Consider the following 18,966-nt stretch of genomic DNA (forward strand, 5'->3'; position numbering starts at 1 on the left):
GGTTTTCCCATCAGGTGGCCAAAGTACTGGAGCTTCAGCTTCAGCCTCAGCCTCACTCCTTCCCGTGAACATTCGGCACTAATTTCCTTTAGGATTGACTGGTTTGATCTCCGTGCAGTCCAAGGGACCCTCAAGACTCTTCTCCAGCACCACAATCCAAAAGCACTCGTTCTTCTATGCTGAGCCTTCTTTATGGACCAACTCTCACATCCCTACCTGACTACTGTAAGAACCATAGCTTTGAGTATAGGGACCTTTGCTGGCAAAGTAATGCCTTTTCTTTTTAACACTTTCTGGTTTTATCATAACTTTCCTTGCAAGGAGCAGGCCTGTTTTAATATTCTGGCTGCAGTCACCTTAAGAGGTGATTACAGGAAAAAAAAAAAAAAAGAGGTGATTACAGTAATGAATTGTTTCGCGCCGCCCCGCCCCGCCCCGCCCACTGCCTCCGGAGGCCCGGCACTGCACGCCTCGAAGCCCCTCCTCACACTCCCGATGTCCCCACGCGTGTTCGGCTTCGCTCAACGCCCCGCCCCCAACAACGCCCCGCCCCAACAACGCCCCGCCCCCCAACAACGCCCCGCCCCCCGACGACCTGGCTCCTCTGAGTCCCCACCCCCAAGCCGCTCTGCCCTTTCACTGAGCGTGCGCGGAGTCCCAAACCCGGAAGCGGAGCGCGGCAAGTGGAGGTCTCTCAGCTCAGCGTGAGTATTTCTGTTTCTAATCGAACCTGCGCCTTCAGTCTCCTTTCCTCGTTACCCCGATTCTCAAGTTCGCTAGTGACTCTAAATCCCTGCGCCCGTTCCACCATCCCCAGCAAGTTCAGACGTCTTGGTGAGCGCCAAAGGGACGCCTCCATTTTGCTTTAAAGTCGCTCTGAAGCCGCTTCCAGCTTTTGGTCCACAGAGATGCTGCGTTTCGCACCTCTTTCCTGCTTCAAACCATTTCCTGACCCCTCTGCCCTTCCTACACCACATACAATTCTCTTCGGCGAGGTGGGTTTATTAGCTCCGCGGTCCCTAGCCTCATCCTCTCGACCCCTGGCCGCGCCGACGGCCCCGACCTCTCCTCTCCCGGAGAGGCCGCGTTGTCTCCCGGGTCCTGGGATTCTGGAGAGCCCGCCCCACTGCTGAGACACCTTCTCTCCCAGCCCCTCTGTCCTCGCGTCTCCTCAGGCCGGTGTTTCTGCCCCGTAGGCTTTCTCTTCATAGTGACGTTGCCTTGACCGGTGTCGGGGGAGGTGACCTGCGCCAGCCACGTGTTCTTCCGTCCCAAATTCCACCCGTTGCTGGTTGGCTTTTGCGGGAACCGGGCTTCTTAATCAGTCGCCATCTGTGTAAATAGTGGGCGAGGGGTTGTCAGGAGAAGCAGAGACAGCGACTCCTAGAGAAATAGAAAATGAAAAACATGAGGGAGGAGGGATGGCAATGAAGAGGATTGTGAGGAACTTGTGAAGAGACAACAGCATGAAAAACAATGGGCCTTGAAGGTAGAGGTTAGGGAAAAAGTTTAGAGAAAAGCAGGATTTCCTGAGAGTTAAAGGTGAGGAAGATAGGGAGGTGTTGTTCCGTCTCAGTCTTTGCGAACCCTGTTTCTCCCAGAGTTTGCTCAGATTCGTGTCCGTTGAGTCAGGGATGCTCTCTGACCATCTCGTCCTCTGCCGCCCCCTTCTATAACCTTCAAGGGAGAGGGGTTGTGAATCAGGGGTCCCAAAGAGGGCGACAGTGGAGAGGCAGTTCACACAGAGAGCCCGCAAAGGGGATAGAAGAGTTGGGACCTTGACCTACAAACAATATCCTGCTGGGAGAGAAAGGAGGCTCCTAGTGGTTGGAGGAGCTGAAAAAGGAAGCTGAAAGGAAGCATAGCCACTTGGGGGTGCCAGAGAGTTGGGAGGAAGGGAGGCCAGAGATGGAGGAAGAAAGGCTGAAATACAGGGAGATTGAGGATCACCAGGGAGGTTGGAGAGAAAGCGTCTTGACGGTGAACAGATGGCAGAGAGAGGCCGGATGGGAGTCAGGGAAGAAGTAGAGAGGAGGACAGGCACAGCAGGAGAGCAGAGGGGAAGAGAAAGGGAGACGGAGAAGGAAGTAGGGAAACAGATAAACCAGATGAAGTGGAAACAACTATTGTGCAGGTGTGGCAGGGGACTAGATCCAGACGAGTGCTGAATTGATTGTATAAGAATTACTAAATTGTGATACATTGATTTTTGGCTTTAAAATCTACTAAGTTTAAGACATTCTTTTTTAAATTATACAGATGAAAATGAGAATTGCAAAACTTCTGTCTGTGCATTTTGTAATTATCTGTATTAAAAGATAACATCCATGTGCAGAGGCTATAGAAGTTTAGGCTGCGGCAGTGTCTTGATTCTGTCAGAGGTGGATCAGCCCCTTCCCTTTTCCTGGTGTGGAGTAGAGCTTAAGAGTCACGACATAATTTAAGCAGTTAGTCTGATACTCCAATTTCCTCTCTTTTATGTGATCTCACAGCTAGTAAGCTGAGTTGATCTGATGATGTTTCCGTCAGGTCCAGAAGCTGAGGAACAGTGACCCCTGAGATGATTGGCTAAATTGGGTGTGTGGCAGTTCTTGGAGGGACTGCCCAGTTAGTATTAGAATTTGAAATGGATCCCAGTCTTGCAACATGAAAAAGGACAATAGTAGGATGGAGGTGGGAGCATAGGCTCAGAGTCAGAGAGAATCATGAACCGTCTTCTGTGAATAAAGGTCGATGTGAAGGGAGGACTCTCACCTCTGCTGGCTTCCCTGTGTCCTCAGGGAAGCATCCTAACTCCTTAGGTGGCTCCCCAGCCCTTTGTCATCCTCAGGTCTCTGCCAGGGTCTCCAGCCCCATCCTGGGAGCTGACCCGTTCTCATGGTCAGTCTGTCCTGGTCACATTCACTTAGTCCTTGTTCATAGACACCAAAACCTTCTTGTCTCGGATCTTAGTTGCTAACGTCTAGCTTTGGTCATTGTATCACTGTTGCCCTTGCTCTTTCTCTTCCTTCAGGTCTAGGCCAGAGAGGTCTCCCCATCTCCTTTGATATTTGCTGTCATGTTAACCAGATTTACTGCCTCTATATTAATCACCTTCATCAGAGATGGCCTTCTCCTTTGATTATTTGGAATGTTTCCTCTTTTCCCTTCATTGAAGGATGTCCCATTTTCCTCTTCCTTCCAGGATGTGTGCAACATCTCTCTTACAACATCTCACAGACTATGAATGTGTGTTTGGCTGAAGAATTCTCAGGGGAGATGGAGGTTACAGGGTAGGTGATGATGGTTCCCATATCTGTTCTGGACATTTCAACTCTAATTGATCCTTACCCCATGTGGAGACTTATTACTCAAAGGAAAAAGATGTGAGAGTCCTAAGAAGCCTGATCTAGTGTCTTGAGGTATCCCCATATTTTAGTCTGCAGTGTCACTGCTCACTACAGCCCCCAGGTCTTCTAAGTTTCCATCTTGGACAGCAGCTTTGCCTTCCAGCAGCTCATGTGCCCATTGCAGCGGATGCTGAGTTTACTGTGGTTATCTTGCATTTAGCTGTGAGCAGGTAGAACAGGAGCCAGTGAGATTGGGGCCTCTCTCGTTTTGTGACTTCTTTATTGAACTCAGTTTGTGTATCTCTGAGCTACATAATGTCCACAGTCGCTGATAGGTTTTCCCAAGAGGACCAGGTTCTTCTTCTTCCATATTCAGTCCCAACATCTTTGGATTTGCAGCTTGGGTGGATTTCTGTTGCAATACGCACACCTAGTGGTCTCTGCTCTTTTTCAACCATGCATGGACAAGAGGTAGAAAAATGGGAGAAGGTGAAGGGAAGCTTGGTCGAGGTCTCCAGGAGGATTGTGAGAGCAAGAGTGGACCTTTTGATGAACCCAGTGAATGGGTGTGTGTGAGACAAGCGTTGTTGTGGGAGATGTTGGGCAAAAAGTACAGACTATGAGGTGTGAAATGAGTAAGTCCTGGGGAGGTATGTGCAGTATGCTGACCGTAGTTAATCCTATTCTGTTAGTGCATACTGGGAATTTGTCAGGAGAGTACATCGTCAGTGTTTTCACACACAGAACATGGGATTTTGGAGGTAATGGATGTGTTCGTTTGTGGATTGTGATAAATATTGCACTGTGTACACATATGTCACATGGTCACGTGGTGTATGGTATATGTACACATACCCCTTTAGTTAGTTGCTTCTCCCCCATCAGACACGCTCCTTGGGTTCTCATCTGGGGCCTTGCCCCAGGAATGTGCACAGAGGCGCAGATGATTCCAATTTGGATCCTGCATTGAGCACCAGGGCTCTTAGCCTCCACTTCTGAAACTGAGATCAGGCCCTGGGACAGGGGAAGGCGCTCTGCCCTGAGTGGGGCTGGACCAGGGCCTGCTGTATGACCTGATGGGGATCGTGGGGTCACCAGAGGTGCCCCCTGCTGCTGTGTGCATGAGACCTCACCAGGAGGGGAGTGTGATCCGAGGGAAAGTGTGGGAAAGTCCCATGTTGGACTCTGTGTGGGAATTGACCGTCCTGAGTCCCTCCTGAGACAGTGGCCATAGAAGGCTGTTCCACATGGTGAGGGCTTCCCTGTGTGTGGGGTTGGGGCTCAGGAAGGGGCTGTGTTGACTCTAAGCATTAAACAGCATGCTTTCCACTTTCATGATAGACCTCTGAAAACTTGTGTTGCCTGAGGAAGAAGCCAAGAAGATGAAAGAAAATGTGTCAGGAATCCCTCTTTCTCAGGTAAGGTCATATTCTCAGTGGGTTCTCAGTCTGTCCTTCCTGAAATGCCCTTCTCTGGACTTGCTAATAGTGTCTGACTCTGAAGTGTCCTGTCTGACTCCTGTACATGCACACTCACCCGGGGCCTTCCCTCAGGGCCTATCATCTCCACTTAGATCCCGTCTCCCCATGATCTGGTGACCCAGCCCTTGTGAGGAGGCTCCCTTGGGCACCGTCCTAGGCAGGGCTTCTCACCCATGGGTTGGAGACGGGGTCTCAGTGCTGTTGGGCAGCAGGGATTGCTTAGGGCCCATCTGGATGTGCTGTCTGCTCTCTGTCAACGAGGGTAAAGAAGCTGCATGTGGAAGTCAGGTATTAGTGTGCACAATACTTGTTAAAATCTGGAAAAGAGGGGGAATTAGATCTGACTTTTTATAGTACATAAATGCTGGAGAGGGTGTGGAGAAAAGGGAACCCTCTTACACTGTTGGTGGGAGTGCAAACTAGTACAGCCACTATGGAGAACAGTGTGGAGATTCCTTAAAAAACTGGAAGTAGAACTGCTATATGACCCAGAAATCCCACTGCTGGGCATACACACTGAGGAAACCAGAATTGAAAGAGACACATGTACCCCAATGTTCATCGCAGCACTGTTTATAATAGCCAGGACATGGAAGCAACCTAAATGTCCATCAGCAGACACATGGGTAAGAAAGCTGTGGTACATATACACAATGGAATATTACTCAGCCATTAAAAAGAATACATTTGAATCAGTTCTAATGAGGTGGATGAAACTGGAGCCTATTATTACAGAGTGAAGTAAGCCAGGAAGAAAAACAGCAATACAGTATACTAACATATATATAAAATTTAGAAAGATGGTAACAATAACTATGTGAGACAGCAAAAGAGACACAGATGTATAGAACAGTCTTTTGGACTCTGTGGGAGAAGGCGAATGTAGGATGATTTGAGAAAATAGCATTGAAACATGTATATTATCATATGTGAAACAGAATGCCAGTCCAGGTTTCATCCATGAGACAGGGCACTCAGGGCTGGTGCACTGGGAAGACCCAGAGGGATGGGATGGGGAGGGATGTGGGAAGGGGGTTCAGGATGGGGAACACATGTACACCCATGGCTGATTCATGTCCATGTATGATAAAACACTACAATATTGTAATTAGCCTCTAATTAAATAAATTTTTAAAAAATAATAAATAAAACTAAATGCACATCTCTTAAAAATCTTAGTGTTTGGCAATGGAATGGAAAGTTGAGAAAAAGACTTCAGGTCTATTGAGTGTTTCATTACCTTTTCTCATTTAAACTGAAATCAAGTTTACTAATTTTTTTTCTTTTTTTGGCTGCATGGTGAGCTTGGGTGGTCTTAGTTCTGTGAGTAGGGATTGAACCCAAAACCATGCAGTGGAAGTGTGGGATCTTAACCACTGGACCATCAGGGAATTCCCCAACTTTCCTAATGTTAATTAAATATTTCATTAATGGACTATAATAATAAAATTTTGATTGTGTACTCATACACATACATAACTACATACCTCAAATTAAGGATAAAGTCACTTTTTTTTTTAATATATTTTTTTTTGTTGTACTGGATCTTCATTGCTTCAATGGCTTTTCCCTCATTCCGGCAAGTGGTGGCCACTCTCATTGCAGTGGGGGCTTCTCCTTGCATTGGCTTCTCTCATTTTGCAGCACAGGCTCTAGAGTGCACTGGTTGAGTAGTTTCACCTGCTGGGCTCTAGAGCTCTGGCTCAGGAGTTGAGACTCAGGAACCTAGTTGCCCCTCAGCATGTGGGATCTTACCGGACCAGGCAACAAACCATGTTTCTTGCATTGGCCAGTAGGTTCTTTGCCATTGAGCCACCAGGGAAGCTTTGATATTATTTTTAAACACAGGTATTTTATACACATTAGAATAAATCTTCTGTATATTATGTTCTGCTTGTATTACTTTTTATTTTTTTGAACTAGTATCCTTTTATTTTTTTGAACTACAATAAGATAATGTTGAGGACTTCCCTGGTAGTACAGTGGATAAGAATGTGGCCGCCAATGTAGGGTGCACGGGTTCTATCCCAGATCCTGGAAGATGCCTCAGAGCAACTAAGCCCATGTGCCACAACTACTGAGCCTGTACTCTAGAGCCCAGGAGCCATAACTCCTGAAGCCCGCACTGTCTAGAGCCTGTGCTCCAAAACAAGCGAAGCCACTGCAATGAGGAGCTGGGCACTGCAGCTGCAACTAGAGAAAGCCTGCTCACAGCAACGAAGGCCCAGCATAACCAAATAAGCTTTAAAAAAGACATAGAATGCTGACAAACTTATTGACGTACAACTGATTGATTTTTAATGTCCCAAAGATGCTGAAATATACAAGTAAAAGAAAATGGGAGTATCATCCCAGAATGTGTCAAAAGGCAACTCTTTGGAGTACGAAATGGCCACCCTGGCAGGCTACCATGGGGTCGCAAATAGTCTGACACGGCTGAGCAATTGAACAACAGTGACCTTCACACACAACAGAGTGAGCTCAAAAAAACAAATCTAAACCTGTAACTTTCTTCCTACAGATTCTTCAGTGACTTCCAGTAGCTTTTGGAATAAAGTTCTAAACCCTAGACCTTGTAGAAATCAGCCTCTACCTGGCATCACCACTCTTTGTTCCCTGTGTCCCAGTCACACTGGCTGGCTTTCTGTTCACTAAATATCTTCATGCCTCAGAGCCAGCACTCAGGCTGTTCTCTCTGCTTACAAAACTCTTCCATTTCCCACCTTGCCAATCCTAAGTGTTTCTTCCTCATGGAGACCTCGTCTGTTTTCTTTATGTAGGTCAAGACTTTCTGTTGAATCTTGTCTTAGCACCAGGCCTGTTTCAGAGCACATATAACAATAGTGATGTTAAAATTCTGGATGTAACTGGCTGGTTGGCTGCTGGATTGTAAGCTCCGTCATGTTCACTGCTGTATTCCCAATTTGGGACACAGAGTTGATTGTCACTAAATTTTGATTGAATGAAAGAAAAAAGACAACTGTTCTTGTTTCAGTCAGCTGTTTGTTTACATGTGCATGCATGAGTGCATAAATATGTAACTCCATGGTTTTTATTATAAAACATCATGTGATAAATATGCTTTATGCTTTGTAGCAGTTGCACTTGTATCTTAAGTGTATTTCATGACCTTAAGTTTTTTCTACCTCATCACATGAATGATGTAAATAGTAGTAAGATTACTGACATTGTGTGGATTAGCAGGCAGAGGGGGTGATTCTGTATAGTGATCACTTAACTGTTCATTGCAGTTCAGCTTCCTTGAACTTGTTTCCTGTATTCTCTGGGAACTCTCTGCGGATGGTCTTTTACACTGTTACTTAACTGTTTATTTCCTTCAGTTCAGTTATCTCTCCCAGCCACCTGAACTCAAGTGCTGTTGCCTCATTTCTTAACTATTTAACTTGAGTAATTTCTTAGAGTGACAGAGTTTTCTCCTCAGTAAGGTGGACACAGATCTTTCTCTAACGTGCTGTTACGTTGATGAGAAGTTCATATGTGTAAAGAGTTCAGAGTAATGCTTAGTGTGTATGAAGTGTTGAGACACCTCTGGTCAGTGTGATGATGTCAGCCTCATCACAGTGTGTGTTCTTTTAAAGCCACTGTGGACTTTGTTGTCTCTGAAGACACCAGTCTTGCTGTAACTCATCTAGATAGTGAATGTCACTCAGTGTGTTGAGTGTAACACTTCTGCATAGACAACCCACTGTTGATTGTAATTTGTTTTTCATGTCCACACATATGACAAATTTCATGTTGATTGGAGGATATCATCATCTTATGAAAAAACAGGAAATTAAATTAGACACCACCAATTTGCTCCAAATAGATTTGCATGGATCTATCAGAATATTATTACTTCAGCTGAATTGACCTTACCTGTTTCACTTCTCCTTTTCTGTGAAAATAAGAACCCTCCTCAGGGCCTGTTGGTGAAATGTGTTTTCATTTCAGACACAGTTGACCTTCAAGGATGTGTTCATAGATTTCACTCCTGAGGAGTGGGAATGTCTGGACCCTGCCCAGAGGACCTTGTACAAGGACGTGATGGTGGAGACCCTCAGGATCCTGCTGTCTGTGGGTGAGGATCACTTCCTTCCAAAGTGGTGATATACTTTGGGGTACCTCTGCATGTTTCCTCTGTGTCTCTTGGGAGCCTCTGTTTTTCTTACTGAGATCAAAGCCTTGTTGACTCTCACATGTAAGCCTTCGTGATTGGCATCGGGAGTTCAAACTTGTCCTTTCTTCAGGTGACCCGCCCACTGTGGGATACACAAGGAGTTTTCCCCATGCTTGAGTGTTGATAAAGCTGATTTCAAACTTGTGAAGGATTGAACCCATGCCTCCTGTATTTGCAGGCATAGAGCCACCAGGATGTTAAGGAAATTAAATAAATAGTCTTGTTTAGGCTTCAAAACAAAGCAGTGCATTCCTCTGACCTTCCTTCTAACCTGTCTGGACACACCCTGACTGTGAGTGCCGTGACTGCTTGCTGTGAGTGCAAGGCTTGTGGCACCATAAATAAGTTAGGGGACAAATCTTGAGTTTGTTCAGCCCTTGGAGGTGCTCTGACCAACCAAGCCCCAGGCTTAGCAGCATCCAAGTTTTATAAGACGAAACAAACAGCATTAAGGTGAAACCAGAGCTGCTGTTTCCTCACAGATTGATGATGATATCAGTTCATGTCCTGGGATTATAAGCAGTAACCTCGAACTGCAATCTTTGAAGTCTCATCCATGGAGTGGACACACTGCCTGGGACATTTTCCCAATTGAGACTCCAGATGTGCTGTGTCCTGGGACTTCCCAGCACTGTTTGAGTCTGGATCTTGGTCAGAAGCCAATTTGATGATGTATCCTCTGCTGTTTCTATTTCTCTTTGCTTTAAATGGTAGTATATTGAGAGTCAGCTAGATAATTCTATCTATATTATGTATTATTTATTTGTATAGGGATTCCCTGGTTTCTCAGATGGCAGAGTCTGTGTGCAATGCACAGACCCGTATTTGATCCCTGGGTTGGGAAGATCACCTGTAGAAGGAAATGGCAACCCACTCCAGTATTCTTGCCTTGAAAACTTCGTGGCTGGTTGAGCCTGGTGGGCTACAGTCCGTGGGGTCACTAAGAGTCAGACACGAGTGAACACCTTCACTTTCACTTTTTTCATTTGTATAGCACACGTGGCTTATTTTGTTAATAAATCCTTTGACCCTGAGATGAACGTGAAAACTTTTGGCAAAACATTAATTGGTGCTGTGAGTAGGATTTGTGAGACAAAATGCCACTCTGTAGGAAAAGAAGAGATTAAGATTGATGAAGTTTTTATTCCAAGATGAAAGTTCATCTTTACTCATTAGCTAATAAATGGGATGTATTAACTGGATTATGTGAGAATTGGGACCTTAAATTCAGTGGGCTGAACCCTTAGAAGTTACTGAGTGTTCGTGACTCTCGCCCCTTGAGAAAGGATAGGAATCTGCCCTGCTGGATGAGAGGCTGGATCTTCCTCTCTCCTAGTGTGAAGTACATAAAGCTAACTTAAAATTGTCTGAAGAGAAGTTACAAGTGGAAACAGAATTATGTGATTAGTGAGGATGATTGTCCACATTACAATGTCAAATTATATTTTAGCTGATCAAATCTTCAGTTTTTAGGTTGGCTCTCTATTGAGCTGGCCCACAGCTTCAATAGTGTCGCCTACTGCCCTTTCTCTCTCCATTCTCTGTCCTGTTGTGGCCTTTCACCCCTCCCAGCGCTTCTGTCTCCCTCTCTTATCAGCTAGTCCGCTTCTACTCCCCCTGCCTCTCAGTGGGGAGGATGAACCCAGCTTCCCCCACTCCTACCCCCACTCTAGGAAGTTTCTTTACCCCTTCAGATTCTTCTGATCAAACCAACACCCCTGTCTCCCCAGAGCGAAAATCCAAGATTCTTATCAGCCCATCTGTCCCTGTTATCACAGTCAATTTGAGCACTATTTGGTCAGTATTTTAGCCATGAAGCTATGACTGTAGAAAGGAAAGTAGCTTTTTTGATACAGGATGGCCTTGCTATTCTTTAGACTCTGGAGAAAACATAACTCCTACGAGTCTACTGCCTTTATTTGTAAAATTGGAATATTAGTGCTGTTAGGTTGCGTAGAATATTGCCTCTTTTACAGGAAAGATCAGGAATTTTTTTTTTTTTTTGCTGCAGCATGCGACAGGCAGTTGGGATCTTAGTTTCCCATTCATGGATGGAATCTGTGCCCCCTACAGTGGAAGCACAGAGTCCTAGCCATTAGAGCACCAGGGAATTTCCCTCAAAGATTACTTTTGGGTAAAAAATACATTAACTTTTTGTCATGCTTATTGTGATATGTCCCTTTGTCTACATTATATCATGTATGTTGTTAATTTGCATTTTATTCCTGACAGTGTTATCTCTGACTCTGGGTAGTAAGTTTTCAAAGTATATTCCTTTCTTGTGATAAGAATACATTTTTAAAATAATTTATTTTTTATTCATTTTTGGCTGTGCTGGGTCTTCATTGTGATTCGGGCTTCTCTGTACTTCTGGCAAGCAGGGTCTACTCTCTGGTTACAGTGCACAGGCTTCTCACTGCAGTGCCTTCTCTTGTTGCAGTGTGTGGGCTCTAGGTGCCCAGGCTTCAGTAGTTACAGGTGCCAGGCTCTAGAGCATAGGCTTAGCTGCTCCGAGACCAGCACTTGAACCTATAGGCCCTGCATTGGCAGGTGCATTCTTTACCCCTGAGCCACCAGGAAACCCCAAAGCATGTTCTTTCACATATATGTTGGGGCCAGTGAACTGGATAAGTTAAGGTTACTGTATAGATATGGAATGGCTGTATTGAATGGCTGTTGTGTAAGTAGAGAATATTTCATTTACTAATTTTTTTAATTTAGAGATGATGGTCTTTCTGAATGTATTATCCAATGTAACTGGTATGAACTACTTGTTAATGTCATAAAATGGCCTATATGTCAATATACTGATAGATTTATAACAGATATTTATAAAAGTGTGTTTTGTTTTGGTTTTAAATCATATGAGGGAACTCCCTGGTGGTCCAGTGGCTAGAATTCAGCACTTTTAACTACTTGGGCCTAGGTTTACTCCCTGGTCATGGAATTAAAATCCCACAAGGGACGTGGTATGACCCCCCCAAAAAAATTGTTTTAAATGAATCCTTTATTTCCTAATGCTATGTTTCTTGTGCAACTGTAAACTGCCCTTTTGTTCCTTTTTTTGTTCCATCACTTAGTCATGTTTGAAACTTTGCAACCCCATGAACTACAGCACTCCAGGCTTCCCTGTGCTTCACTATTTCCCTGAGTTTGCTCAAACTCATGTCCCTTGAGTCAGTGATACCATCCAACCATCTCATCCTCTGTTGCCCCCTTTTCCTTCTGCCCTTGACCTTCCCCAGCATCAGGGTCTTTTCCAGTGAGTCATCTCTTTACATCAAGGAGTCTATGTATTAGACCTTCAGCTTCAGCATCAGCCCTTCCAATGAATATTCAGGGTTGACTTCCTTCAGGGCTGACTGGTTTTACCTCCTTGCAGTCCAAGGGACTCTCAAGAGCCTTCTCTAGCACCACAGTTTGAAATCATCAATTCTTTGGCACTCAGCCGTCTTTATGGTTCGACTCTCACATCCATACATGATGACTGGAAAAACCATAGCTTTGATGTTGGCAAAAGTGATGTCTCTGCTTGTTAATATGCTCTCTAGGTATGTCATATCTTTTCTTCCAAGGAGTAAGCATCTTTTAATTTCATAGCTGCAGTCACCATCCATGGTGATTTTTGAGCCCAAGAACATAAAATCTGGCACTGTTTCCTTTTTTTCCCCATCTATTTGCCATCAAGTGATAGGACCAGATGCCATGGTCTTAGTGTTTTGAATGTTGAGTTTTAAGCCAACTTTTTTTACTGTCTTCTTTCACCCCATCAAGAGGCTGTTTAATTCCTCTTTGCTCTCTGCCATTAAAGTAGATTCATATGCATATCTGAGATTGTTGATACTCTCCTGAAAATCTTGATTCCAGCTTGTGTTTAATCCAACCCGGCATTTTGCATGATGTACTCTGCATATAAGTTAAATAAGCAGGGTGACAATATACAGCCTTTACATACTGCTTTCCCAGTTTTGAACCAGTTAGTTGTTCCATGTCCGGTTCTAATTTTTGCTTCTTGTCCTGCATACAGGTTTCTCAGGAGACAGGTAAGTTGGATATTCCCATCTCTTTAAGAAACTGCTCTTTATTTTTTACATTATTCATTATTTAGTTTCTTTTGGATTATTTACCATTACAATATATTGTCTAGTCTTTGCATGCATACTTAGTCTTTCAGAGGTATTGGACTCTTTGTGACCCCATGGACTGTAGCCTGCCAGGCTTCTCTGTCCATGGAATTTCTTTCAGGCAAGAATACTGGAGTGGGTTGTCATTTCTGTCTCCAGAAGTTCATCCAGATCCAGGGATTGAATTCTAGTCTTTTGCATCTCCTGTAGTGGCAGGTGGATTATTTACCACTGAGAAACCTGTGAAGCCCTGTCCGTTCTTTAGCATGTAATTATGTATAAATATGTGTATATTGTGTATAATGTATTTTTTTCCTCCTCAATTATGAGACAATAGTATGTTTACTACCAATTAAAGCCAAATAGAGTGTGCTTTGGGGTCATGGTGTGATAATACCCTTTGAGAGCTGACATAGGTTTGAACTATATGAATGTTTTTGTCATTGGGTATTTGAAACTAGCCTACTGTAAAATTAATTTGAATTACAGGTGATCACTCTTTTTTTTAATTTTTAAAATTTTATTTATTTATTTGGCTGTGCTGGGTCTTGGTTGCTGCACGAGGTTTTCTCTATTTGTATAGAGCAGGTGCTACTCTATAGTGCGATGTGTGAGCCTGTCATTGCCTTGTCTTCTCTTATTTTGGAACACAGGCTCTAGGTTGTGATGGCTTGTGTAGTTGTAGCATATGGGCTCAATAGTTGTGGCTCCCAGGCTCCCAAGCATAGGCTTAATAGTTGTAGCTCATGGGCTTAGTTGCTGCACAGCATGTGGGATCTTCCCAGGTGAGAGATTGAATCCATGTTTCCTGCATTGGCAGGCGGATTCTTTTCCACTGAGCTACCAGGGAAGCCTGATTACTCTTTCTTTATTAAACACTATTCCTTTAGTGTTTCTTTTATTTTGAAAATCATCACTGGGAAGATTCATAGTTCTGTTCAGGATGGGTATCACTTTTGGTGTAAGATCATGTGTTCAACATGAAAGAATTTATTTATGAATTATAATTAATAGGATACCTATGGTTCTTTATATCTTGTAGATATGTCTGATACACATATAAGCCAGAAATTACCGACAAAAGTAAACAGTGATAAAGGAGAAGTATTTCACACAGTGATGTTGGGAAGACCTGAAAGCCGTGAAATCACAGATTTTTTCCTCAGAGAGATCCAGGAAAATTTGCATGAATTTGAGTGTCAGGGGAGAGATGATGAAAGAAATTACAAAGGAATGTCTATAACCCAGATCAAAAATCTCACTAACGAAATTGATCGGCACAGTAGAATTGCAGTGGGAAATAAGCATGTTGAAAATAGGCATGGATTAAGCTTTCAAGATGAACTGCCGATACTTCAACCTGAAGGGAAAACATTTGAATGTATTCAAGCTCTGAGGAGTATCAACAGTAGCACGTCAGATTTACCACTTCAGAGAACTCCTAGTTTCTGCACCAGCATTTCTGATATATGTGAGAGTGCTGTTATGCACCCTTCAGTACTGGCACAAGACCAGGAAGCACACACAGGAAAACCTTACAAATGTACTGAGTGTGTCATGACCTTTGTTCAGGACTCAGAACTCACTGGACATCAAAGGATCCATAGAGAGAAACCATATAAATGTGATGTATGTGGAAAGGCCTTTAGTCAAAATGCAAGACCTATAGTTCATCAGAGAATTCATACTGAAGAGAAACCCTATAAATGTAATGAATATAGCAAAGCTCTCAGTGCACATTCAGCCTTTACTGACCATCAAGCAGGTCATACAGGAGAGAAACCATATAAATGTAATTTATGTGGCAAAGCCTTCAGTCACATGTCTTATTTTACAGTTCACTGGAGAATTCATACTGGATATAAACCTTACATATGTAATGAGTGTGGCAAAGCTTTTAGTGCATATTCAGACTTAACTAGACATCAAGCAGTTCATACAGGAGAGAAACCATATAAATGTGACATATGTGGAAAAGCCTTTAGTCAAAATGCAACACTTACAGTTCATAGGAGAATTCATACTGGAGAGAAACCATATAAATGTGATATATGTGGCCGGTGCTTTACTCGAAATGCACACCTTGGGATTCATCGGAGAATTCATACTGGAGAGAAACCATATAAATGTGATGAGTGTGGAAAAGCTTTTAGTGCACGTTCAGACTTAAGTAAACATCAAGCACTTCATACAGGAGAGAAACCATATACATGTAATTTATGTGGCAAAGGCTTCAGTCTCAGGTCTTATTTTACACTCCACTGGAGAATTCATACTGGAGAGAAACCATATCAGTGTGATGTATGTGGCCAGTGCTTTAGTCGAAATTCATACCTTAGGAATCATCGGAGAATTCATACTGGAGAGAAACCCTACAAATGTAATGAGTGTGGCAAAGCGTTCAGTCAGAGTTCAGGCCTTATAACTCATCAGAGAATTCATACTTTAGAGAAACCATATAAATGTGATGAGTGTGGCAAAACTTTTAGTGCACATCCAGACTTAACTAAACATCAAACAGTTCACACAGGAGAGAATCCATATAAATGTAATTTATGTGGCAAAGCCTTCAGGTACAGGGCTTCCTTTGCAGTTCATCACAGAACTCATACTGGAGAGAAACCATACAAATGTGATGAGTGTGGCAAAGCTTATAGTGCACGTTCAACCTATATTTACCATCAAGCAATACATACAGGAGAGAAACCATATAAATGTACTTTGTGTGGCACAGCCTTCAGGTACAGGACCGACTTTTCAGTTCATCAAATAATTCATAATGGAGAGTAACCTTACAAATGTCCTGAGTGTGGCAAAGTCTTTAGTCAGAGTTTAGTCCTTACAGTCAATCAGAGGGTTCATACAAAAGAGAAACCATGTAAATACGATACGTGTGCCTTACTCAAATTGCACACCTTGGAATTAATTGGAGAATTCATACTGGAGAAGAATCTCACAAATGTAATGAGTGGCAAAGCCTTTAATGCATGTTCAGCCTTAACTGACCATTAGGCAGTTCATACAGGAGAGAAACCATAGACATGTAATTTATGTGCAAAGCCTTCAGTCACAGGAATCACTTTTCAGATCTTCTGAGAATCCATACTACAGTGAAAACTTACAAATGTGATGAATGAAGTAAAGCATATCATCTGTTTGACCCTCAGAAAAGTCACACTGGAGGAAAACCACACAAATGTGTTATATGTGGCAAAGCTTTGATTCTATGTTCAGACTTAAGTAACCATCAGGTAATTGATTCTGAATTGAGATCTACCCATATCGTGAATGTGGCAGGTGTTTTGGAAGGCATTCATTTCTTACAAAGCAAGAGAAAATTCATGCTGGAGAGAAGCCATACATTTAGAGTGCAGTCAATCTTAAGTGGCCAGAAGGTAATTCTTATGGAGGGAACCATATAAATGTAATGTGTGGCCGGGTCTTCAGTAACAGGCCTCATCATTCACATCATCAGAGAATTCATAATGCAGAGACACCTTACAAACATAAGGTGGGGCACAAACTGGAACGTACTTTACAAATGCATTGGGGGTGGAAAAAGTTTCACCTTGAGTTGGATGCATTTGACAACAAGAGTTCATAATGAAGAGGAGTCATGGAAATGTGTGGGCAAGGGCTTTATCCAGGCTCCATGTGCACTAGACCTCAAATTACACGTCTTTCAGAGAAACTACACAGATATAATGTGCACACTAAAACTTTAACCCAAAGTTCAAATCTGTGAAACATGAAAGAATTTATATTGGAGAGCAAGCTTGTACAGGTAATGAATGTTGTATAGTATTTTTCATCAGATATTCACACTTTGGGCATAATGAGGTAATTTATGCAGATCAGAAACTGAACAGTTATACTGAATGTGAAAACACTTCTAAAAAACCAGTATGTCTTCAAGATTCACCAAGAAATTCATATTGGGGAGAATCCTTATAGATATAATGAATTTGCTAAGTTTTTAGACCAGTTCTTACAGCAGGCCACACATCAGACAATTCATATTAGGAATAAATAAATCTTTAGTTCTCCAACATTAACCTCCAATACTATTGCAGAATAATTATATTAAATATGTTGAAACTTATGGCATGAGGTGTATATTAAATATGTTGAAACTGAAGGACATGTAGGAAGATAGCCCAGTATCTTCAGTTTGTAAAGTATTTAGTTAGTGGAGTTTTCTTGAGAAGGCCATATTACTATTGAGAGGGTAACAGGCAGGAAGGCCAGGGGTCTCCAAACGGAGGAAATAAGCTGCAAGTGTCAGACATTTTTATCTCTTTTAAGCAGCAGGAGGAAACAAACAAGCGATATTTTTTTTCCTTCTCTATACAAATTTAAAAGGAGGTTTCTCTTAAAATACTGTGTTGCTATAATGACACCTGGTTTCACCTGAGGTTAACTATTCTCAAACCTTGAGTTAACCAATGCATTTTTCTTATGGAAATGTTTGTCTTAAGCTATGGTAATGTACTGTGCATTTACCCCAGACTCTGTCTTCAAGTCGGTTCGCCTAATGGCTCAGAACCTACTTGACAAACCAGTGTGTTATACTCGGATATTGTTCCCCTAATCTATGTAAACGAAACTATTTGTATAGTATTCTGCCCTTTCTACAAGATTCAAGTCAATCGTTTTATGGCTCAGGATGACTCATTTGGTGCCAAGATTATCCCAAAATACATCTTATGGATGAAGGGCCTGGTGCCATTCTGAGTTTTAAGACATTCCTTTCTTAACAGACTACTGGTGACTATATAACATCCAGCTGAAGAGTAGCAGGGGGGTACTCTTTCTGCCCCCTTCTGATGCCTATTTCAGAAGGTTTCTGTATCTCCTTTATACTTTAATAAAACTTTATTACACAAAAGCTCTGAGCGATCAAGCCTTGTCTCTGGCCCCGGATTGAATTCTTCTCCTCCAGAGGCCAAGAATCCCGGGGTCTTTTTGTGGTTCAGCAACAACCTTTCACTATGACTTTTCTGCAGTAGTTTGAAAACCTGTAGCTTTCTTACAGGGCCTTTCATGATGGTCTCTGCAGAGGAATTAGTAAGATGAAGAGGCTAACCTGATTAAGTGTGGTTCATTCATATCCATCTTTCCTGAGAAAACAGGGACACTGAATTATTCAATTCACTGTTGCATGAATTGGCATCAGGTAAGGGCAGAGAATAATGTAAAACTGTGCCATAACTTATCATGCTTGTTATGTTCAGGGCACCGTTCCATACATAGACCACAGCCTGTTGTAGGACTGGGTGCTATACTATCTGACCATTGAGAGAGCAGTTATCTGAGTGGAAATTTAATCAAAAGAAATCAAATAGTATGTATATGTGTATGATTGACATTTAACTGCTGCCATTCCCATTTGCTACTGTTTTATTCAGAATGTATCATGGATATCCTCTTGATTCATAAAATGTAATCACTTTCTCCACAACCCTGGATGAATCATGTTCTTCCCACCAACAGGGTTTTATCCAACCTCAGTATTTTGTAACATATGGTAACAATGCAGTGTTAGGCTCTTGGGGCTGAAACAATCTATGAGAATTGCTTTCCACAGTGGAACCAAAGATCACGCACTTTGGGAATTACATATTCATAATTTGCACTTGAGTTACTCTGCTTCAGAACATTCAGACAGCTGTAATTTAAATACCATAGCAGTGCATTTTCAGACTCAAAATATATTTAAATAGAAAAACTGTGGCATTCCCCAGCAGTCCAGTGGTTCAAACTCTACACTTCACTGCAGAGGGGACAGGTGTGATTCATGGTCAGGAAAGTAAGATTCTGCAAGATGCCAGGAAGCCCGCCCCACCCCCCAC

General features: G+C 42.8%; 1 protein-coding gene across 1 annotated transcript; it reads left to right on the plus strand.

Moving 5' to 3' along the window:
- Positions 1-635: 635 nt before the first annotated feature.
- On the plus strand, positions 636-17,408 carry LOC113876109 (zinc finger protein 160-like). The gene is made up of 4 exons (XM_027514963.1): positions 636-704; positions 4,671-4,747; positions 8,765-8,891; positions 14,157-17,408. The coding sequence occupies exons 2-4, from the start codon at positions 4,712-4,714 to the stop codon at positions 15,902-15,904; spliced, it is 1,911 nt and encodes a 636-aa protein (XP_027370764.1). The 5' UTR covers positions 636-704; positions 4,671-4,711; the 3' UTR covers positions 15,905-17,408.
- The last annotated feature ends 1,558 nt before the right edge of the window (positions 17,409-18,966 follow it).

This window comes from Bos indicus x Bos taurus, chromosome 18 (assembly GCF_003369695.1).
Source record: "Bos indicus x Bos taurus breed Angus x Brahman F1 hybrid chromosome 18, Bos_hybrid_MaternalHap_v2.0, whole genome shotgun sequence".
NCBI classification, from domain to species: domain Eukaryota; kingdom Metazoa; phylum Chordata; class Mammalia; order Artiodactyla; family Bovidae; genus Bos; species Bos indicus x Bos taurus.

Coding starts and splice junctions, on each gene's coding strand:
- LOC113876109 (XM_027514963.1), top strand. CDS start 4,712: ATGAAAGAAAATGTGTCAGGAATCCCTCTTTCTCAG. Junction 4,748..8,764: donor CAGGAATCCCTCTTTCTCAG/GTAAGGTCATAT, acceptor TTTTCATTTCAG/ACACAGTTGACCTTCAAGGA. Junction 8,892..14,156: donor CAGGATCCTGCTGTCTGTGG/GTGAGGATCACT, acceptor TATATCTTGTAG/ATATGTCTGATACACATATA.